Raw genomic sequence first — 22,737 nt, 5'->3', positions numbered from 1 at the left:
GTGGTGACAGTGCCAAGTGCCACATGGTGTGAGCGCTCCAGCACCTGCTGCAGGAGCTGCTGCACCTCTTGGTAAAGTGAGCAAACACAAAAACGACCTGCAGGGACATCGTGCCTCGCTCTGCTCAGGGATGAGGAGACCGGAGCATGGCACAGCCTCCTCCTCTCCATTCCTAACCTGGAATCTAGCACGGGGCACAGGTGCGGAACAGAGCGATCAAACAGAGGGAATGTTTGTGTGAGCCAGGGGTTGGGGACAGCCTGCAGGAGCAGGAGAGGGACAGCAGGAGCTGCTGTTTGTTCCTGAACACCCTGTGCCTGCAGCAGGTTGGGACACCCAGCTTTGCTCTGTGCCAGCACTGAGGGAGCACCAGGAACCAGGGATCTCTCTCAGGCTCCAGGGATCCCTCCCAGCTCCTCACCCCACAGTGCCCAGTGTGTCTGGGCCCGAAGTCTGGGATAGCCACAGCCACACCTCACCTCGATGACCCCGAGCGATGCCGTGCCCGGATCCCGGCAGACGCCAGGGAAGCAGGGGCCGTGCAGGCCTGGCTGCTGTCAGCTCTGCCTTGGCAGCAGCTGCTCTGGGCTTGCTTTTTGCTGTTCCTGACAGTGCCAGATGCCTCTGTGTCAAAACAATGGCATTTGCACACTGACTGGGAGCCTCTCCCTCGCTCCCACCGCGCTCCCGCTCCCGACAGCGCCAGAGAACCCTGGGAATGGCTGGGGGGCAGGAGGGCTCCAGTCAGGGGTGGAGAGGCAGTGAAGGGCTCCAAACCTGGAGTCAGAGGGAAGCTGGAGCAGCAGGCACAGCTCTCACTTCTCCAAGGAACTTTCAGAGTCAGGCCCAGGCAGAAACACACAATATTTTAATTGTTATTAACATCAAACTCCACGTCGGCTGCAGTGGCTGCGCCTCAGGGCTGCTCCCTCTCCTGCACTGGGGGATCCCGCTTGGATTTCCAGCCTGTTTCCCTCTCCACCAGTGGTCCCAGTCACCATTCCCAGATGTTCAGCAAGCACTGCTGATCCCAGCACTTGCCCCTGCATCCAAGGAGCACCAACACCCCTCAGGATGGACCTAAGCCACAGCACTCTGCAGGACCAGGCAGAGCTTCTCCAAGCATATTCCGACATGAGCAAATCCTGCTTCAAACAATGCTGCCAGGTCCCTTTGGGCTCAGCAGGCCTCGTATCCCCCCAGCTGGAGCACCCCACAGATGCCAGCTCTCAGGGACACCTCAGCACAAGCACCAGGAACCAGCCTGGCAACAGGAATTCCCATGGGAGCAGCAGGCTCCATGCCCAGCCTCGCAGAGACTCACGGAACCCCAGACTGGTTTGGGTTGGAAGGGAACTTAAATTTTACCCAGTTCCAAGCCTCTGCCCTGGGCAGGGACACCTTCCACTATCCCAGGTTGCTCCAAGCCCTGTCCAGCCTGGCCTTGGACACTTCCAGGGATGGGGCAGCCACAGCTTCTCTGGGAACATGTGCCAGGGCCTCAGCAAAGGGCAGGTGTGCTCTGAGAGGTGCCAGGGTCCCAAGGCCCAGCTCTGCTCTGCCAGGAGCATCCCACCAGCACATTCCCTGCCCTAGGAAAGGACCAGGAGACACCCAACCACCTGAACTCATCCCAGCTTTATTTTCTCTGCAGGTCAGACACACACAGGGATGGAACCAAGGTCTCCACGGCAGCGAGGCTTGGATAGAAAAGATCCTCATGAATTTCCCGTGGCAAAACCATCCCTGGGCAGGATCCACGGAGCAGGCAGGGACTGACACACCTGCTCAGGTGTGTTACAGCCTCCCTGGGACACAGGAATCAGTCCCTCCACAGGAATCCTCGCCTGCATCCACCGGGAATTTCCCAGACATTTATCACATTTTCCACACCAGCTCCAGCAGGGGAGCAGTGTCTGTAGTGCAACATCTCCAGGTTTGGAGGGACCAAGCTAAGTCTGCAGTAAGATATTTTCTAGGAATTGTACTCCTGAGGAACAAAGGGAAACGGGGAGCAAGGATTTTATCTCAGTGTTCAACAACTCATGTCACCGAATGCTCATTGTGCTCTAGTCAGACACACTGCGCTTCCTAGAAGGAAAAAGGAGATCTCAGGTGGTATTTAAACTCTGAGAGGTCCAAGGCAGTGCCTAAACCTCCCAACTACGCAGTCACCAACTGGTTAATGCCAACATGTTCTACGTATAAAAAAGAAAAAAAGAAATTTACTATCATCTTTAATTTCTCTGACTCACAGCCCAGTGGCCTGAACCCTCTGGATGCAGACATTCCTGTCTGCACCAACACTTCCCATCACTCCTGTTTAATCTCACTGATTTGACAGAGAAAAAGGATCCTGACGTTGCTTTCCAGATGCATTTCCAGGCATTGGTTCTCATAAAAGGGTTCTTTCTCTGAAACCCATCTGAAGCACGACAGGAGGAGGATGAAGCCAAGGCCATCTTGCTGCTGCTCAGTGCCGAGGGTTTTCCAACCCCTTGGAAATGTGGAATATTGTGGTTAAGGGGGTTCTTCCAGAGCCCAGGGTGTGGAGACCTGTGCTCTGCTGAGCTCACCTGGGGACAGGAATCCTGTGGGACGGACCAGGCACGGCAGCAGGAGAGGTGGGATATGGCCAGGGAGGGGAATGAGGATCCCCAGTGCCACAGGGGGAGAAAGAGGGAAAGAAAACCCTGGGCAGAAGCCAACAGCCTATGCAGGAGCTTGTTTTACCTGTGAGGTGAAGAGGAGGAGGTGACTGGCTTTTAACCCTGTCCCCAAGAGGGCAATGCCATGGCTCTCCTCTGTGCCAGAATCCCAGCAGGACCAGGACAGCCCAGTCTCCTCCTCTCTCCAGCCTGGGGCAGGGCAGGACTCGCAGCAGCTCGAGGGACCAAAGGTGGGAAGCTGCAGAGACACTTTATGAGTGTCTCAGAAATGGCAGGAAGGATCCACACCTTCCCAAGTCACTCCCTCTGCAAAAGCTGCCTGCTCCAGGCAAACAGCAGCTCACAGAAATAAGGCCAGAAAGAGACAAAGCGACCAAAAGAAAGAGTTTGGCACCACAGCAAATGTGGCTCTTACACAGAGGCCCTGCCCTGGGTCCAAACAACTCCCTAAGAAAGTGAAACTTCCATCCCAGAGGGATTTTGTCAGTGGAGGTTTCCAGAGGACTTGACACATTCCCCCTGTTCCACAGAGGAACCTGCCCCACATGAGCACTGGGCTGGGGAGCCCGAGCATGTGCCAGCTCCTGTCCTCTGAAAACCAAGGAAAATGAAACCTTCCCTGCTCCTGAGAAATTGAGACATGACCCTTTCTGTCCCAAGGCCTGGGTCTGACAGGAGCCTGGCAGAGGCACAGCTGGCTGAGCCCACTCCTGCTGCTCCAGCCCTTAACCTCCAGCATCCCAAAACCTTCCCAAGAGCCACAGGGTCCATCTGCTCCTGTTTAACCTGCTGCTTCCCTGGGATTCCTTCTCCAAGACACACCAAGGACCCTGCAGGGGCAGGGACGCCTGGAATCCCCCTGTCCTGAGTGAGCAGTGCCCATCAGGGCACTTCCAACGCCGTCATCTCCTTGTGGGCTCTGTCATCCCTCTGCCTTTGTGCAGCTTCCCAGACTCACTTCCAGCCAGCCCAGCTCCTGGGAAAGGAAAAAGCAGCACTGGCACGGCAGCAGCTGCCCGGCCTGCCCAGCCTGCTGGGGGTCTGACTGTCACTAATCTGAGTGGCACTTGGAACGTTCCTTCCGTGCTCCCCCGGGGTTTGCTTTTAAGGACGATTTCCGTGGGTGTCAAGTGAAAGGGTTTGGGGTCAGGCCCATCCCCTCCTCCGGCCTGGAGCCGTGCCTAAGAAAAGCCAGCCCTGAGCCCAGCAGCTCTTCCCTGGATCCCTGTGAACCTCCACTACCAGCTGCCTGTCCAGGCCTCGAGCGAGCAGTCGGCTCCCACGGAGCTGCTCCGGGCTCCACGTGGGAAGGGCTCCCCTTCCAGCAGCAGCTCCAAGCCCCATCCCGAGTCCAGGCCGTGCCTAGGACAGCTCGAAGCCGGTGTTCATGCTGATGGCGTAGCGCAGCTTCTCCCGCAGGATGCTCTTCTTGCTGTAGTTGGGGAGCTTGAGGAGGTTGAAACACGTGGAGGAGGTCGGGAGGCGCCCGCCCGGCTCCTTCTTGCGGATGGTGAAGAAGCCACGCAGAACGCTGCCCAGGGTGTCCCCCGTGTCCTGCAAGGGCACAGAGCTGGCACCTCCCTCTGCACTCCTGGCACAGGGGCACGGGGCAGAGGTGCCAAGGAAAAACGTGGCACTGGGAAGAGGGAGAGCCAAAGCCCAGAGCTTAGTTTTCCCCACCCTCCCCAAGGAGCTCTGCTTGTAACTCAATGCCTGACACGGGCAGGGTGTGCAGGGACACAGGGAGATGTCAAGGAGAAAACACAACCCTGGAGGAACCCAGGGAATCCAGGCAGGAAGAACCTGGAGCTGCTGTGTGTGTGTGTGCAGCCATGAGCATCCTATTGGGGTGGGGTTGTTTTCAGGTGTAGAATCCTAGACTGGTTTGGGTTGGAAGGGACATTAAAACTCATCCTGTTCCACCCCCTGCCATGTGCAAGGACACCTTCCACTAGCCCAGGTTGCTCCAAACCCCATCCAACCTGGCACTGGACATTTCTAGGGATGGGACAACCACAGCTTCTCTGGGCACCCTGGGCCTCACCAGCCTCACAGGGAAGAATTTCTCCCTGATGCCTAATCCTAACATCTCATGTTCCCACGTTAAGGGTTTCCAGGTCAGATGGATGGGAGGAAGCCAGGCAGGAATTCCCAAGCCCTGAGAGGAGGACACCTACCTGATCATCAGACACTTCCACACAGCGGATGGAGAAAGGAGGCTTGAGGTAGGCAAAGCCCAGAAGTGGAGGCCTGGAGCAGCTGGTGACAAACTGGAAAGTGCCAGATGGTGACAATGGGAGCAGCAAGGGCAGGAAAGCCACACAGTGACACAGTCCCAGCACTGCTGGGGCTGGCACTGAGCACCCCCCAGTGTGTGTCTGACAGCCTTTGGGGAGTGCCACCTCTGCAGGGACATTCGTGGTGACACCAGAGCTTTCACAGAGCTCTGCTGGGCACCTCCAGGTGTCAGGAATTCTGGTGCCCTTTCAAAGAGTACCCAGGTAACTGGAGAACAGCCCTGGCCCCACCACCCCAGATCCCAGCAGGATCTCACCTTGAGGAACATGGCTCTCTCCTCAGGGCTGAAGTCGTTGGCCAGGATGTCCCAGAGCCAGATGATGACGCGGTGACTGCCATGGAAGCCCCCGTAGTACACCGTGTGCTTCCTGGGGAGGGAAAGGCTCTGAGAGGCCTGGCACTGCAGCAGGAGGGGCACAAGTGCTGGGAGGATCACTTGGGTGGGATGGTTTGGGTTGGAAGGGATCTTAAAGCTCATCTTGTTGCAGGGACAAATTCCAGTAGCCCAGGTCACTCCAAGCCCTGTCCAACATCTGTCACGGGTCAGGGTTCTCTGCTGACACTGAGCCCCCAGCACTACCTGGGCACTTGATCAGAGGAAAGGGAAAAGCAGAGAGAAATTCTGCTCCCAGGAACCAACGGAAGAAAGGACCCGTCCCAAATGAGCCTTAAGGAACCCATTCCAAAGCTCTGTTCCCATCTGCTCCTCACGTTCCAAGTAGGAGCAGCAGAAGTCATGGACAAGTCATTGTCCTGCCACCTCCCAGGAGCTCTGCAAAGGAAGGCCTCAGCTCCCAGGCCAGCTGAGGGAGGCCCAGCAGCCCCAGCTGTCACTTACTTCAGGTCCTCGAGGTCGATCTCGGCGTTGTCCCCGGAGATGAGGCGCTGCAGCTCCGGCGCGGAAAACATCCGGATCCACTCGGGCTTGATGATGGACCTGAAGCCGCTGATGAGAGCTGCAGTCTGGCTCTTGATCTGGGTGTGCATCCGGAAATGGGCCATCAGGTGGATGTAGCTGATCCTGTGGGACAGGGCAGGTGGCACGGGGGACATGGAGCAGTCAGGGGTACCCACCACCCACCACTGAACTGTCCCTGGTGTGCTTCTCCAGCCCCAAAAGGACTGGGACAGCCTGGACAGGGTTATACTTTCTCCTCCAGGCCCTGCTCTTTATTGAAGCAGATGATGTTTTCCTGCCCAGATTTTGCCCCTTTCCCCTCTCTGGGACTCTGCTCATTTTGCAGAGCTCCTGCCCAGCTCAGGACAGCAGATTAATTTGCTTTAATAAACCGTTGATCAACCTTGGCTGGACACAGCTCCAACTCCTTTTAACAGCTCAGCTCTCCAGGCAGACTTTCCTCTAGGTCTGACCAACAGCTCACTGCACTCTGCTGCCCCATGGCTGGACAAATACCACACCAAAACCATGGAGCAGATTCCCACCTTCCTGCAGGATGTGGGAGAGGTGAACTTTTTGTTAGAAGGAGGCTCTTCCTCTTCTCACCTCCAGGAAAAACACCTGAACTTGCTGATTCTTCTTCAGCAGCTCCCACACAGACCCCACCACAATCCCACTGCCTGGGTTTTGGGCAAGGTCATCCCAGCATCCCCAGGCAGAGCTGTTTCCAGCTTCCCAACACCTCTTCTCCCTCCCAACTCCCAATTTGGGTGCAAAAGCTTCACATTTCTGCTGTAAATGACTAGAGCAACATCCAGGGCTTTCAACTTTCTCCCTGAGCTCACTCGAGACAGGCCAGGGGAAGATCCTTTCAAATGCAAATGCCCTGGTCAGAGCTGGAGAAGGGAAAAGCCTGGGAACATCAGACTGCAGAGCACGGATCCAGGTGGGATCCAGCTTCCATTTGTCAGGAAGAAAAGAACAACCCCCAGCTCACCAGTTCAAACACACACTTGCTTAACAGATATTTCATCCTGCTTTTATGAGCACTGAAGGGGATAGGGAAGAAGAAGAAAAAGAAGAAGAAGAAAAAAAAGGAACAAAAAGGTGGGGTTGGTTTGCAGGCTCCGGAGTTGACATTTCTGATAACGATCTAAAAGCCGGTTATCTGTGAAAACAGCCCCGGGGCTCGGTGTCTCCTCTGATTTCCTGGCTCTAAAGAACGACTGTCGAGTACATTTGAATTCAGCACTGTCTGCTCGGAACACGGTGCTTTATACAACTGCCACATGTTATCATTCTGAGGAGATCTGTCTGCTCCAAGGTGTCTTTGAGCATCTGTGCCCTCTGTGTTCACGACTGTGTGCCTGAATTGCTTTGAATCCATCTGTCTGTATCCATCACCATCATTAAATCCTGCAGAATCTCCCTGACTGGGTGCCTTTGACCTCAGAAGTGCTGTTTCAAGAAGCAAATTGTCAATTTTTATTTTGCAAATCAAATTTAATATAATTTCTGCCGATGAACTGTAACCAGCAAATTCTATTAAGATATTTATGTGCTCCTTCTCCTCCAATCTATCTCAATTCATTCCAGATGCAAGACCAAGGAACCAGAATGAAGTATTTTGCAGTAGTGACCTTAAAAATCTAATTGCTGTACTTACTTATTTTCATTGGTAACGGGAATGGTCTTCCCTCCAGGAACAAGTTCATGGCAAACCAGCTGAGGGAAGAAATGATTGGATTGCTAATTAATGCCTGCAACCACAATGGAAGGAAATGTCACGCTAAGCTGTTACCTCCCCATAAAACATTTATTTTTACAATAAAACAGCAGGATTTAAAATTTAAGTAATAATCCTGCTTCTGCCTTGAACCAGTTTCACTTAACTATTAACAGAGTAATTGAACAGTAGGAACTCCAGCTCTCCCACCAGTGGAGCCAGCCCTTCTCCCAGGAAGCCTCCTCTGCAGTCTGATCCATCACTGCTGAAGCACACACAAATCAATTCCAAGAGCCCTGGGGGACTGTCACAATCCCAGAATCCAGAGGCTGAGCAAGCTCAGTGTTATCAGCACAACCCAAAGGCGGCTGATCCACAGGTCTCACGCAGGAGCTCCTGGAGCTCTGTGCCTCCAGGCAGGAAGGATCTCCTGGTGATCTCCTCCAGCTCAGGGACAGGACAGGGCCCTCCAGCTGCTGCCTGCAGAGTCTCGACTCATCTTTGCCCAAGCTGAGGCAGCACATCCTCATTGCCACATTACAGAGGCCTCTGTGCCTCGGCTCCAGGTGAATTCCAAGGTCAGAAGGGAGCCCAGCACAGGGAATGAGCTGAGCTGTGACATGGCTGTGGCTATAGGGACACACAGCTCAGTCAGGGTGACCCCAGCTGGCTCCTTCAGCACCACCAAAGCACTGGGAAAACAGGAGTGCCTGGGTTATTTTTAACCTCCGTGAACCACAGCCTTCAGTGTCTCATTGCTGGGCTCCTTATCCTACTCCTACCTTTATTTTTCGCAGGGAGGAACCCTCCAAGCTGAAACCTCAGCAATCCTGAGGCAGCAGCAGGTGTCCTCCATGGCTCCCCGTGCAATCTGCAGCATGACACTGCCAGCAAAAGGCATTTTTATCTTATCTCTCCAGATTTTCCAGCTCTGCACACAAAACTTCACAGGGCTCAAGTGCAACCAAGTACCTCCAAGTCTTCCTAAGGGACTGACAAACAGCTTTTCCTTCTCTAGGCCAAGAGACCTCCTGACACACTTGGAGGTTCCCTGACAGAAGTACCCATGTGGGAAGAAAAGGAATTTCTCCCTACTCACAGGTTCTTCTTTTAACAGGGGAACACCACTTATGAAGGGGAAGCATCAAACACTTTTTCAACCCTGGCAGCAGAAAAATTAAGGGTCAGAGGGGAACCTTTCCTTGTGGAAAAAGCTGTTCTCTGCCCATAGGTAAATACTGAGTCCACAGCTGAGTGCAGAGAAGCCGAGCCAGCCTTCTGTGGGAACATGAAGAGGGTGTTTGGGACAAAGCAGAGATAAGCCCAACAAATCACTGAATAAAAACCTACCTGACCCATCACATCTTCATCATAGGACAGTGTCAAGCCCAGGTCACTGATATCACCATCATAACGCTGCAGAACAACAGGGAGAAGGGAAAAAAAAAAAAGAAAAAAAGGTCAGGGTTCAGCAGCAGAACCACCAGTTACTCCCAGGGGTTTTTAAAGCAATACTCAAAGGCAGTTTCTAACAAGAGGCAGCAATCAGGAGGGTGAATGACAGGAAAATTACTGCTCAAACCTTAATTGAAGTGAGATTTTTATAGAACTCCGAGTCCAAGGAGGGCAGTTCATCCACGGAGCTGTAGAAGACACTGTGGTGGTGCCCGAGGAGCTGACTCAGAAAGAAGGAAGCAAATGGTACATCCACAACTATTCCCTAGGGACAAGAAGAACACACAGGTAAGGCCCTGCCACACACTCGTGGTTGTGGCATCTTTGGCTACCTGCAAGGCAGATCTTGTGATGGGGAACAAGTGCAAAGAGCACTTTGCAAGGCACCAAAATCAGCCACAAACCCCACATCCTGTTAAAATCCATTCATTAGTAAGGCAGGTGTGAAAAGGCACCTGGGGAGCTCCATGTGTCCTTTAAAAGAACTGCCTTATGTGGTTTGAACTGAAAGAGGGGAAATTTAGTGAGATACATGGAAAAAATCCTTCCCTGGGAGGGTGGGGAGGCCCTGGCACAGGGTGCCCAGAGAAGCTGTGGCTGCCCCTGGATCCCTGGAAGGGTCCAAGGCCAGGTTGGATGGGGCTTGGAGCAACCTGGGAGAGTGGAAGGTGTCCCTGCCAGTGGGAAGTGGATTGGACTAGAAAGTTCTCTTTCAACCCAAACCATTCTATCAGGGAGTCATTCTGTCATTCCAGTCTCCTCTTTGCCTCATGTCCCTTTAAGGTATCCACAAGTGGATGTTTGTAAGGTGTAACACCAAAAAACCAGGCTGGTGTCCCCCAGCACCACAAGGAATAAGTCAGGCATGTCCCAGGTTTTACCTCCAAGATTTTTTTTAATACATGCCTGAAGAAATCCCAGCCTGTTCCACTATCAGGATCTTTATCCAAGCCATTTTTCCAAACTCCTCTCTTCACTAACAGCCCCCCAAGCAGGACAGATGCTCTCAAAGGTCCCATCACTGACACTATCCCAGCCTGGTGCTTCTGGCTCACCTCATACACAGCCTTCCCAAGCATCTTCCCCACGAACTCAAAGAGCTGCAGGTAGTTCTCATGGATGTAGGATGTTGGGGATGGATACAGCCTCTCATCACCACTGGTGGTCTGCACAAAGAGATAAGAGATAAGAGCCCAGTGAGCCAGAATGGCTCTGCCTGCACAGGGTCACCTCAGATGGCACCTGTGTCCTACCTTGAACAGATTCAGTGCAGGGTCAAACACCTTTTTAATGATCTCTTCCAGGAACTCTTTGAAGACTCCATCTTGATCAATACCAGCCTCATCAACCCCCAGATCATTGACAAACTTCACCCTGATCACTCCCTTCATGGCGTTCTGGGAAAGCTGCCGGAGCTGCTCGTATCCATCCTACACAGAGCAGAAAATCCAGAGAACATTCCCAGAGGGAGACGTGAAACACCCACCCAGAGATCCAGCAGAGACAGGACAAAGGTACACAGAAATCTGCATTTGTCATTGAGCCTTGAGCTCAAAAACCCAGCATTTTCCAAGTCAGAATTCCAGGTTTGCAGCAGCCTGAGCTGAACAAGGGTCCAGCATTCTCCTGGAATGTCAGCTCTGGGAGTGGGTCCCTCAACACCCACAGAGAAAGTAAAAACACACCCCCCTGCCCTGTTTTTGTCAGGCCAGGGTGCTGCCCTGGGGGCTGGCTCGTGTCCCTCACCTCCAGCATGCGGGAGCGGCGGATGGTGATGTGTGTGACGTGAGGGGATGCCGAGCTCGTCTCCACCAGCCCCAGCTTCTCCTTCTCCTTTGTGACCATGTTCCGGAAGAGCAGCACCCTCTGCAAGAAGAAAACAAATGCAAGTCTCAATCCACAGGGATCCTGCAGTGCAGAAGGGATTTGGGAGGCTCCAGACACGCAGAAGTGCTGCTGGCTGTCCTGATCCCAGCTACGCCCTGGTGCCACTGTCACCCACTCACCCCACGCAGCTGCACACACAAATCAGTTCTGTCTCAACACAGAGATCAAGAGATTTGAAAGAAATACACTGGGAAGGGGTGAGGACACAAATCAGCTCTCTCTCAATGACAGAAATCAAGACATTTAGAGGAAATCTACTGGGGAAGGTGAGGGTGAATTATTCAGCTGGCATTTCAAAAGAAGCTCCGTGTCACAAAATGCTCCAGACACGTGTCCCTCCCACCCCAGGCCACCCAGGCCACTGATTCCCAGCCTCCATCCTCTACCCCCACCCCACTCACGTTCTTATGGGGAATGACGTGTGGGATGTACTGCAGCAGCAGCTGGGCTCGTTTCTTGTCCTTGTCCAACTCCTGGAAGAGCACGCTGGGTTTGAGGTCCCTTGACAAAGAAAGGCAGAGATTCAGAGATCCCTGAGGTGTGGGAGAGGGAACTGCTGGTAATGCTTCCAAAGATGACTGAAGTGCCCAGTGTACACACTAACAAGGTAAAAAGGGCCAGGAACACCCAAGCTTTTGGGTGCTGAGTCAGTTTTCAAAGCACCACCTAAACCTCCCACCACGGAAAAAAGCACAACACCAGGGGTGTCCTTAACTGCAAACACAGGCAGCAGTTCCCACCTCGATCCCACAGGTAGAATGTCACTAAGGAATCCCAAACCAGGCTCCCCAGAGCATGTGGAGCAGTGGGACAAAGCCGGAGCTGCCCAGGATTCCTGCCCTGGGCCACTCACTTGCGCAGCCAGTGATCCTCGGGAGCGAAGCGCCGGCGACAATCCCGCTCGTACAGCACCATGAGCCAGCCATGGACAGAGTGGAACAGCTCCAGGGTCTCCCCTCGGGCATTCTCTGCACAAAAGGAACAAGGCAGCAAAGTCCAGGCACCCTTGGCACCAGCAGGAGCCACACTTTGATCATCCTCCCCACAGTAGCAGCACTGGGGTGTTTTCCTGACCCACACGGCCTCCAGAGGGAAGGATTCTGTGCCTCTGGGAAGACAGAGAGTCTCTTCTTCAAACAGAGCTGATCAAAGCCATCTCATTTCACATCAGAACTGGACTATCTCAGCTCATTACCAGAGAGTTGAGCTGTACCCAAATTATACCAGCAGAGAGATCCACAGCAGATTCTATAGAGACCCGAGCAAGCTGCTCTGCCTGGTCACAGCACTGCCCTGCTCTTGTCCAACACATGGCCCAGCCTTGCAAACCTCATCTCTGCCAAAAACCATCTCTGCCCATCATGTCTGTTACACAAATCCTTACTGGAAATAGGGAAGTGCGCTGGATTTGGCACCAAGCATGATCGTGGCATCTGGACATCAAAAGACTGGGACATATTCCCACATTGTAGTGCTTTTTGTGCCAAGGAATAATTAGCAGAAGCTTCAAATTCCAAAATTAAGGTTCTAACAGTAACATCAACTCAAGCTACTAAAAGCACTCACCTACAATTCCATCCCAGATCATCTTAAACACAAAGGAATTCAGGAAAGAGGAGATGGTCACCAGCTCTTCCAGTTTGAATGAAATCTGCTCTTCGTAGACCTCGATGTCATCCAGAATCCTGTCAGAGCAAACAAATGCAAATGCACGAGTGTAAATTTAATTCCCTGCTGAAATTTTCATAAAGGCACATAATCCTTTAGCAGCAGCTCTTATTTCTATGACAACTGACACCCATGAGGATCTAAAATCATAAACAACCAAACCTTATTTATGGATCTTGATTGAGAGCAGATCCTAACAGAAGATGGTATGAGAGGCTGAGATACAAGCAAAGTCAGTGTTTCAGCCTTAAAAGGACCTTTTCTATTCCCAAGAAAATTTTTGCCTCATTCAAGCTGAGAGAACTGTCTCTACTGACCAGCAAGGGCAAATTCTTCCACCCCCTTTTCCCATCTTTTGTGTTGTTTCTTTTCCTCCCACCCAGTTTTGTTACCAGCTGGAAGCAGCACACAGCTGAGGGGGAAAAGTCCTTTGGAAGCCCTTTATTTCTCTGGACTCAACCCCAAAAGCTTTACCCTGCTTACTTATCTTCATGAAACGACATAAAACCTTAAATGTTTCTCTTGAACCTGAAGGAACACAACAGCTCCATGTCCCAAACCCAGGGATCCCCATCCATGTGCTACCTACGTGATGAGGTGACGGGAGCAGTCACAGAAGAGCATCAACATGGCCAGCAGCCTCTTGGATTCCTCTGTGTCGTTGTTCAAACACTCCAAGAAGAGTTTTAACCCCCCCTGTGGTCCCAGCTCACAGATGAAAGCCCATAATTTGGGCAGCAGATCATCCAGGTAAGTGAGACCTAGGAAAATATAAAATGCACTCAGTAAAGCTCATTCTGCTGCTTGTGAAAGCTCAGACAGGTGAGACTTGAAGCTGAAAGAGCCTTTTGCAAAGCAGAAGAGGAACATGAGCATCCCATGTGGCTCCCAGGCCTGTCTGCACTAACAGGAGATGGACAATCACCAGGAAAGCAAAAACACCGCAGCTTTTAATGAGGCATTGTTTGCACATCTTAAAGGTTTCCCCCCAAATTCTTTTGCAGCTTTAGAAAAGAATGAATTCCTGTGATCCCACACTCACCTTAGGGATGAGAACACAACCAGGCTGCACCCATGGTCACCACAAAGCACCCAAAGCTCTGGACTCACTCCCTGCTCTACCAAAACAGTGCAGATCTCCTCCTCACCCCTTCCCAAGACAGGCAGTTTGTTCTCAAGATGTTTGAAAGCATTCAGTGTTCCCACCGGAGCAAGACTAATATTGCCAGGCTCCCCAAAAAACACTGACTCAGGCTGAAGGTTGAGAGGGAGTAAGCAAGGTTTCATGAGAGGAAAACTTGCTTTAATTTGTATTCTGGAGAGTTTGTGCTTGATCAAGTGGTGCTGAACATTATTGATCCCACGGATGACTCAGGATGGAACAAGCCTTCCCCAGCCAGTCAATAACCTGTTGGCAGTGATAAAACTCCCAACAAATCAACAGAAATAAGAAAATCTCTTTTGTTCTCTCCACTGGGAAGGATTTGAGCAGCACAGAGGTGCCCTGACCTGTGAGGATCTGCAGGCGGATCTGGGTGAGGGTGGTCAGGGTGGTTTGGTACAGGACACAGATGCTGCAAACCTTCTGCACCTCGGCAGAGTCCACGCGCTTCCCTCCCACCGGCTTCAGGATGTTCCGGACTGAGGCCGACTTCTGGAAAGCTCTCTTGAACAGGTCTGGTGGCAGAAACACAGGAGGAGTGCCAGAGGGCAGCATTAGATGGGATATTGGGAAGGAATCCTTCCCTGTGGGGGTGGGGAGGCCCTGGCACAGGTTGAGCCATCTCTGGAAGTGTCCAAGGCCAGGTTGGAGCAATCTGGGATAGTGGAAGGTGTCCCTGCCCTGGCCTCAGATGGACTTTAAGTTCCCTTCCAACCCAAACCACTCATGATCCATGGTCCTGACAGCAGCAAATAATGACTACAGGATCCAGTGTTATAGGCAACAGCTAGAAAATACCAGATTTACAGTTATCTCATCCCAAATCCTCTTCTGCAGGAACCACCACACCTCACAGGTGCAAGAGCCAGCTTCACCTTGCTTTCCACATGGGAAGCTGAGCTTCCATCTTCTCTTGGAAGTTCTAAGTTTTGCCAAAAGCACTTCAGCTACTTGAGAAAATGATGAAAAACTGCTAAAATAAGCAAATATTTTCCCAGCACCAAAGAAAGAGACTTGCCCCAGGTCACAGAAGCATTCCAAGGAGGAATTACAAATAGGAGAGATCACATCCCCACCTAAGCAGCAGCAGCTGCTGCAAGTAACTATTCAAAGCTTTTGGCGTAAGTGGAAAAGTCAAAACCCTGAGAGTGTGGGAGAGAGATCCATGTAAACACACACACACACAGAGACAAAAAAGCCCCACAACCCTCCAGAACTGACTTTTCATAGGAAGGCTGTTCTGGGGGGAGACTGGCTGTGCTGGCAGCTGAGCTATCTCCTGATTTTCCAGCAGTTTCTTGCTGAGCACATCACTGAAGAGGATACGGATCATGTGGACTCCCCAGAGGTGCTGCAGCTGCTTGGTCAGCAGGGGCATGGACTCGTTCAGCCTGGAAGACAGGGCAGGAGGGCAGCTTAGAAGGCAGCTTGGAATAAAACACCAGGCAGTGCTACTGATCCATTTAGCTCATAATCCAAATGGGAATATGCACCCACCCTACAGATGGTGCTCACAGGAAGAGCTGATGGTGTCAGTGTACCAGTATGGCCACTGGTCACCAGTTTAACTGCACTCCATGAGTTTCCCCATGGAATAGTCTGTGTAGGAATGCTACAGTTTATTGTGCAGCTAGAACCCGAAATATCTGAGGAATCATTCCCACTGCTCGTCTCGAAACATAAAACACTTTGCAACATATAAAAAAATTTAAAAATTAAAAGGAGAGGCTTCATCATCTCTCCCCACTGAGGTCCTTCCCACTCACCCATAATCCACAGTCTGTGAGAACCATCCCAGCACAGGGTGCCAGTGGGTGAGGTTGGATTTCTTCTGGGACACGTACTTCTGGCAGTAGGAGAGCATGTGGATGAGCACCCCCACAAAATGAGCTGTCTCCTCCTCCAGCACCTGGTCATTCAGGAAGCCCAGGAACACCAGATTGCCTGGAGGAAGGACCAGCACAGCAAGGCTTAAGGAGGAACAAATGCTGCGGGACACGGGTTACAGTGAAGTGAATCCTTTCCCAGTCCCAGGGATTTGTGTCAGTAATGATCTCCGAGCAGGAAGCCATTTCCAGCACACATCAACCCCTGAGGTGACATGTCCTTTTGGCCACCTCCCCACCAACACCTTCTACAAACTCCTAAAAGCTCCAATCCATGGTTATCCCAGAGCTCCAACCGGTCACCTTGTTACTTCTGCAGAAATGTGAATTTAAATATTTCAGCAGCATTTAGGGCCAGTTAGGGGAGGGAGATCCAAGTCTGCCACACTCCAAGGCTTGCTCAGAGTCCAAGTGAAAAGCTGGCAGAGATGATGCTTCACAGTTCAGCATGACATGGATACAAGAGCAAATCTCTGGCCCTTCCTCCCTTTGCAAATGTCTTAAACCTCGCTTGTAACGTCCCCAAATACATCTCAGTTATTATTTAGAAAATAAATTGTTATCGAAATAACAATTAAAAATGATGAGTTGGAGGCAGCTCTGCCCCATGGAGAAAGAAGATCTGACTCCAGACTGTTTTCCAAACTCAACAGAAGTGTTGGAGGTGCTCACCCAGCAAGCAGAGAGTGTGACTGCCCTCCAGGCACACGCAGACATCCCGGCACTGGGATTCTCGGCTCAGAAACAGGATGAACTTCCGGAAGAGCTCGTGGGATTCGATCACTGCCAGGCGCTGGAAGACAGGATGGAAGTGCCAGTGAGGCTGGGAAGCACCACATTCCCACACCTGATCTGCCAGCAGCACTTGGCATTGGCTTTTCTTCCCAAATAAAGCAGCAAGTTGAGGCTGTTGCCCCACGGAGTGTTTGACACGGAGCTGGGCTGGGAAATGAAACCCCTGGCAGGTGAACAGGTCATGCTGGAGCTGGAGCCAGACCTTTGCAATGCTCTGTCTGCAAGAACACAGCATTTGTCTGTTTGGCACAAAACCTGCCTGTCTGCACCAAGCAGATTGAATTGGATTAGTGGGTACCCCACAGAGCCTCTGCCACCCAACAGGGTGATTCTGGCTTTGGCTCTGTCTATGGTTACGGAAATGGAAGAGCAAGGACATGAAAAATTCAAGCTGTGGGTGATATATGCCTTTATTATTTATTTATTTAGGTATTTTAGGGCAGTTCAGCCCATCATCCCACTGGTGTTAATCACTTCTGCATTAGAAATCCAGAGTATGTGTAAGGCTTTCACAACAGAGAGGTGAAACTGGCAAAGAGAGAAATGCCAAAGCTCTGTTCCAAGAGCTGATAAAATGGAATAATAAGTGTCCTGGTGTGATAATCAGCAGATTGCTGGTCCTCTGAGATCAGCCACTTACCTCAGGGGTGAGAGTAGCAAGGTGAGTCATTATAGCAGGCACAGACATGACATGGATCAGGAAGGACCTCAGCAGATTGTCTGAGAACTGTGCAGCAACCACAGGGCTACAGAGAGAGAGAGAGACACTTCAGAGCTCAACCTGACCTGGGAAAGCAACACAGCCTCCAACTGAGCCATCCAGAACTGGATCCTGGGAATTCCCTCAGCAAGAACCACACACACATGGAATGGGTTGGCTTGGAAGGGAACTTAAAGCTCAGCTCATCCCATCCCACCCCCCTGCCATGGGCAGGGGACACCTTCCACCAGACCAGGTTGCTCCAAGCCCTTTCCAACCTGGCTTTGAAGCATCCCAGGGAAAAGATCATCCACTCACACTTCTGTTCTCAGAGCAAGCTCACCCTGAACTGAACTGCATCCTCAAGTTTAAGCTCATACTAATTCCTGACTTAAAGCCACTCTGATCTGAAAAAGGACGACAGCAAAGCGAGCCATTTGCCTAAAGCAACTTCTTTCCTCAGGGTGATATTCTCAGTGGCACAAAAACACTGAAAGAATGAGAAGTCCTAAAAAAAACCAACAAAACACAAAAAAAGACAAGTTTGGCTGCAAATCCCCCCAGGCAGCTGCAGCTGACTCACCGCAAGGCAAGCGAGAAGATGGCAGTTAAGGAGCCTTTGGACAGGGAAGGTCTGGATCTTGCCAAGCCATTAGTTAGCAAAATCTGGAACCAAAAAAAAGAATCAAAATATAAAAACCCTGTAGTACTCAGAAAAAAAAAAAAATACTATTACTCCTGAAAGACACGAAGTTTATTTAATGCAGAGAAAAAGAACATCAGAGCAGCCTAAAATCCAGTTCTTACAAGTTATTTGGCAGAACTAGAAGGGCTTCAGGTTCATAATGGCAGAAGAGAGAAACTGCAATGAAATCAGACACTCTGAAGGACTTATTTCCCTAGAACCTGTGCTCACAGGCTTTAAAAATTAACAGGCAAGGCTCGGAGTTTGGTAATGTAATTCTTATTTAAAAGATTCATTACATCAGTTCCTTTCCCCAGCAGAGCAGCAAACAAACCCAACCCCTACAATGTGGCAGCTGCAAAGTTTGGGAGAATTATTTAGGACTTGGCCCTGTGCTTCTCATGATGAGGTGAATAAGCAGGATTCGGGCTCAGCAGCAGTGACAGAAGGGGAAGGGTGGATTTGGTCTCAGGTGGGAATACTCTGCTTTACTGGAGAAACTTGAGACACTTGACTTTGCTTGAGAGAAAATACAATCATACCCAAATCACCGGCAGCTCCTCCCTGAGACCCCAGCACGGATCCAAAGAGCTGCTCAGGAGAGGGGCACAGGCAGGGCAGGGGCTGCTTTGGGTAAAGCCAGGACTGTGGCAGCTCAGACTGACCTGCAGCACGGAGTAGAAGCCCTTCTGGTTCAGGTGGCCCATGATGTTGGCACAGATGTGGTTCATGGCAGGTCTCAGGGTTTCACCTTTGGGTTAAAGCACTGACGTCACCCCAACAGCACCACAGCCCCACTCTGACTCCCCCACACGAAGGTTTGTCACTGCACAAGCCTTCCTGGCACAAATCCTCGTCCTTCTACACAAACCCATCATTTTGGCAGCATTTCACACTGTCTTGTTTAGGCTTTAAGGGTCTCGTTTCCTCCTAATACTTGTCTGCCTTTTCTACATCTATTTCCTACAAAACCCCAGAGCTGAGAGCACATTGCCTTATCCTCTGAATGTTTCTTGTGTGGGAGGTTCTGGAATATTACAAAAATGCTGTAACAACTGTTGGTGTCCTAAGGGAAACAGCCTAATCCCAAGGGGAACAGCTTAATCCCAAGGGAAGCCTTGCTTTGTGCAAAAGCAGGAGCAGAATGAATCTTTGTGGCAACCAAGGTGCAGAAACAGAATCCCTGAATCCCGGAATGGTTTGGGTTGGAAGGAATGTTAAGGATCACCCCACTCCACCCCATTCCATGGGCAGGGACACCTTCCACTATCCCAGGCAGCTCCAAGCCCCGTCCAACCTTGGACACTTCCAGGGATGGAGCAGCCACAGCTTCTGTGGGAACTTGTGCCAGGGCAATATTCAGTAGATTTGAACACCAAGTCCCAACTCAGTGACTTAAACACTTGGATGCACCAACCTTTTCCCCGGAGGATTTTCCAGGTGGAAGTGTCTGTGAAGGTGACCAGCATTGTGAGGTGCAAGTTCACCAGCCTGGAGTCCTGCAGGATATCAGGCTGGGATGACAAACAGCAGGGTTAACAAATCCACTGAGCCTTGTGCCACCTGCTAAATGCAGGGAGAGAAAACACAAAAATAGTCCTTACCTTGAGCTGCTTGAGGAACTCACAGCAAAACCACAGGATGTCTTTGATCTGCTTGATCCAGAGGAGTGTGAGGTCCTTGGAGAGTGCCAGTGACACGTACCACACCTGAGGGAGGGTGGATACACAGAGGGATCAGGGTTTGTGCTGCTGCTGGGCAGAGTTTGGGAACTGAAGCCAGCAGTGGGACCAAGATGCTTCTCTCCCCAACTTCCCTGGTCAAAGCACATCACCCACCCCAGAAATCAAGTGTCCTTTAACTCCCGTGGCTCTACAGAGTAGAAATATCCCAGAAATACTAAAGGACTTGTCCAGACTTTCCCTGTGAAATCTCCACAGTGCTCAGGGGCTTCTGAAAGCTAAAAATTACTTCTTACCAAGGTAAATCCCCACACAGAGAGTTAAAAATAACCACCAACCCCTGCCCACTCCAAACCAACCCCCCCTGCTGACCTTGGGCTCATTCTCCACATCCATGCTGTTCAGGATACAACGGCACAGCTTTTCAAACCTCTGGGAAAATCCAAAGGTGGGATTAGTTCTAACTACAGGAAGGGCTGTTCCAGAAAAGCACGAGGAACAGCTCAGCAGAGGGAGCAAGATCCCTGTCCCAAACAGCAAATGTTCCCAACACATTCCCTACAGGAATCCCAGGGGCTCCTTCCCTGGGAGCACATCACGTCACGCTGCTGCTGCTGTGCAGAATTCCCTCCTTGGGAACACAGGGATGTTTCTGGATGCTGTACTCACAGGAAACTGCATTTGAGCACAGATATCCATGGGACAGAGATTAAAAAACCCCCCATTGCTGCTGCCATTGGAACACAGCTTCCCATTTTCCAACTGATTTCCTTCCAGTCAGCCCTCACAGTTTCCCAGGGCAAAGATCATCATTTCAGGGCTTCACTCTGAACCCACGAGTTCAGGGCATGGTGAGAAAAGCTGCTGGGATACAAACAGCCTTCCCTGTGCCAGCACAGATCCCTGGCAGCTGCCCCAGAGTAGCTGCCTGGGGCACTGGGGTGTGCCAAAATCCCCAGGCACTGCTCAGCTCCTGCAGCTGGCACAGTCACCAGGAAAAGCATCCATTAAAGGATGCCCCAAATACAGAACCACTCCTGAAAAAGTCAAGGCTTCTTCTGTTTCATTCCTACAGGGAGATCCCTTCAGGAGGGGCCAGGATACAGAGAGAGCATTGCTGAAAGCAGAATATATTGCAGGAACCTCCAAGATCACTGGGTAAGGAACTAAACATATTTAACCTGTCCCCAAGAGCAGAGCAGGATTTCAGGGTAGTGTCCTCACCTCCTTGTCCTCCTTGGGATTGAACACAAACAGCAGCTTCCTGGCAATTCTGAACACAGACAGGGCACTTCTCTTACTTGAGCCACATTCATTTGTCCCAAAGAAATCCTCCACCTCTCTCCTACCAAAGAGGGAAAAACAAGGAGTCAAAAAGCAATCATGGAGCAAAGGCAGAATTCCCTCCCTGAAGGGGTCCACGAGGAAGATGGAGAGAAACTTTTTACAAGGGTCTGGAATGACAGGAAAAGGGGGAATGGACTCAAACTGACACAGGACAGGGTTAGATGGGATATTGGGAAAAAATCCTTCCCTGTGAGGGTGGAAGAAGAAGCAGCTGTGAGAAGTTGTGGCTGGAAGTGCCCAAGGCCAAGTTGGACGAGGCTTGGACAACCTGGGCTAGTGGGAGGTGCCCCTGCCCTTAGCAGAGGTTTGGAATGAGATGAGCTTTAAGGTCCCTTCCAAGCCCACCCATTCCACGACTCCATGAATCCCACACACCTGATCTCCCTCTGCAGGCGGCATCGACACAGGAACCTCCTGACCAGAGCCTGGAGCTGGACTGCAGCTCTCTCCCTCTCCTTGAGCTCCCGCCGCTCCTCCCGCGCCTGCCGGGCCTTGTCCAGGAACTGAGCCCTGGACGACTGGCTGGCACTGAACATGGCTGGAACCTCTCAGGGAGCAAAGGATCCTTGCAGCAAACACCTGGAAAACCGGGAGCAGAGTGGAGAAAACACCCAGGGAAGGGCAGTTCTTGTCTGCCTGCAGGGGAAGGGAGAATCCGACAGCAGAGGGAAAAGTGGGAATAAAAAAAAACCCCAGTGACTGTCACGGGGCTGCAGCAGGGACACAAAAACGCTGAGAGGGAATCCTTCCAGCACAGCCCACAGCCTGCTGCAGGCTGGGAGATTTTAAGCGGAAAAATAAACAAATCAGTGGTTTTGACATTGTGCTCCACTTCCTGCACTCCACCTCCCCTCTCCAGCCTCTGCTCTTTCCTTGGAGACAGATAAGAACAACTCCCCGGCCAGGGCCAGGAGGCAAAGGGCACAAGGGGCACTGATTTGTTGCCACTCAGCAGATAAAACACCCAGAGTCAACCAGAGCTTTATAAATAGTAACAAGGAACTCACCTGAGGGGTGACTTCTTCAGGGGAAGCGTGTGATGCTCATTTACACACGCACGTGATCCCCATCCCGAGGCTTGGGGCAGCTCCTGCATGAACAAGCACATTCCCTGCTTGGCTGATCTGGGGATTCACACCTTCCCTCTGCAGTTCCAAGTCCCTTGAACCCCACTGACCCCTCGCTGCACCCGCAAGGAAAACGGTAAGGGGAAGGAAGAAGCAGCACCGCGGCTCGGCGGCGGTCACCAGCACAGGCAGCTGGGGGGGAGGGATAACTCCATGTGTGACAACACGGAGGGACAAAGCGCTCCGGGGTCCCCGGGACCGGAGCAGGTGCCATCCCCGAGTAGGGCGGGCAGGACCTGAGAGCCACCCACAGCCCTCCAGCTGGGCTGCACCTCCCGGGACTCGCCTAAGCCACGAGCAAAGCAGCCACAGAGCCCCCTCAGCCCCTCTCACAGCCCCCTCAGCCCCTCTCACAGACCCCCGGTCCCACTCCCAGCCCCCCCGGGCCCAGGCTCCCACCGCGCGGCTCACCCCCCCGGGCCTAGGGGCTGCCGGCAGCCTCTCCGCAGCCCCCAGGCGCTCACCCTCGTCCCGGCGGACACCGGGCCGGCCGGGCCGGGCCGGGCCGAGCGGCCCCGGAACCCCCCGGTCCCTCCCGGTTCCCCCGCCCAGGCCGCGGCCGCAGCCCCCTCCTCGCACTCGTGTCCGCGCTCCGCGTCCGGCCGCCAACCCGCCCCGCCGCTGCCGTTCCGCCCGCCCGCTCACCGGCTCGGCGCAGGGAGAACAGCCGGCCCGACCTCCCGCTGATACCGGGAAGGTCGGGCCGAGCCGGACCAAACCGGGCCGTACCAAACCCGTGAGGCGGCAGCGCA

General features: G+C 52.2%; 1 protein-coding gene across 3 annotated transcripts; it reads right to left on the bottom strand.

Annotated features, from left to right (window-relative positions):
- Positions 1–1,619: 1,619 nt before the first annotated feature.
- Positions 1,620–22,719, bottom strand: UBE3B (ubiquitin protein ligase E3B). 3 transcript variants are annotated; one of them, XM_039560784.1, is made up of 28 exons: positions 22,631–22,719; positions 21,866–21,948; positions 21,234–21,437; positions 20,736–20,856; positions 19,884–19,943; positions 19,434–19,538; positions 19,247–19,343; positions 18,495–18,580; positions 17,728–17,810; positions 17,085–17,190; positions 16,322–16,442; positions 15,530–15,707; positions 14,985–15,154; positions 14,111–14,278; positions 13,191–13,362; positions 12,500–12,618; positions 11,787–11,901; positions 11,335–11,434; positions 10,793–10,912; positions 10,300–10,476; positions 10,102–10,212; positions 9,174–9,311; positions 8,942–9,007; positions 7,532–7,590; positions 5,806–5,988; positions 5,224–5,335; positions 4,847–4,939; positions 1,620–4,223 (listed from the first exon to the last, which is right to left on the bottom strand). In XM_039560784.1, the coding sequence occupies exons 3-28, from the start codon at positions 21,392–21,394 to the stop codon at positions 4,032–4,034; spliced, it is 3,213 nt and encodes a 1,070-aa protein (XP_039416718.1). In that variant the 5' UTR covers positions 21,395–21,437; positions 21,866–21,948; positions 22,631–22,719; the 3' UTR covers positions 1,620–4,031. The 3 variants fall into 3 exon arrangements, with proteins under 3 accessions (XP_039416718.1, XP_039416717.1, XP_039416719.1); XM_039560783.1 differs by lacking the exon at positions 22,631–22,719 and adding an exon at positions 22,450–22,520; XM_039560785.1 differs by lacking the exons at positions 1,620–4,223; positions 4,847–4,939; positions 5,224–5,335; positions 5,806–5,988; positions 22,631–22,719 and adding exons at positions 6,889–7,323; positions 22,450–22,520.
- Positions 22,720–22,737: the final 18 nt, after the last annotated feature.

The sequence above is a fragment of the Corvus cornix genome, chromosome 15 (genome assembly GCF_000738735.6).
Source record: "Corvus cornix cornix isolate S_Up_H32 chromosome 15, ASM73873v5, whole genome shotgun sequence".
Taxonomy (NCBI): domain Eukaryota; kingdom Metazoa; phylum Chordata; class Aves; order Passeriformes; family Corvidae; genus Corvus; species Corvus cornix.
The sequence above is the reverse complement of the archived record's forward strand: the minus strand, read 5'-3'. Positions and strand labels throughout refer to the sequence as shown.

Bases quoted from the DNA above. Each gene is read 5' to 3' on its own strand.
- UBE3B (XM_039560784.1), bottom strand. From the start codon at position 21,394: ATGTTCAGTGCCAGCCAGTCGTCCAGGGCTCAGTTCCTGGACAAGGCC. The intron at 17,811-18,494 runs GTCAGTCTGAGC...TTTTGGTTCCAG, and splicing joins GCTTCTACTCCGTGCTGCAG to ATTTTGCTAACTAATGGCTT. The intron at 4,224-4,846 runs GTAGGTGTCCTC...GTGCCCTTGCAG, and splicing joins TGGAAGTGTCTGATGATCAG to GACACGGGGGACACCCTGGG.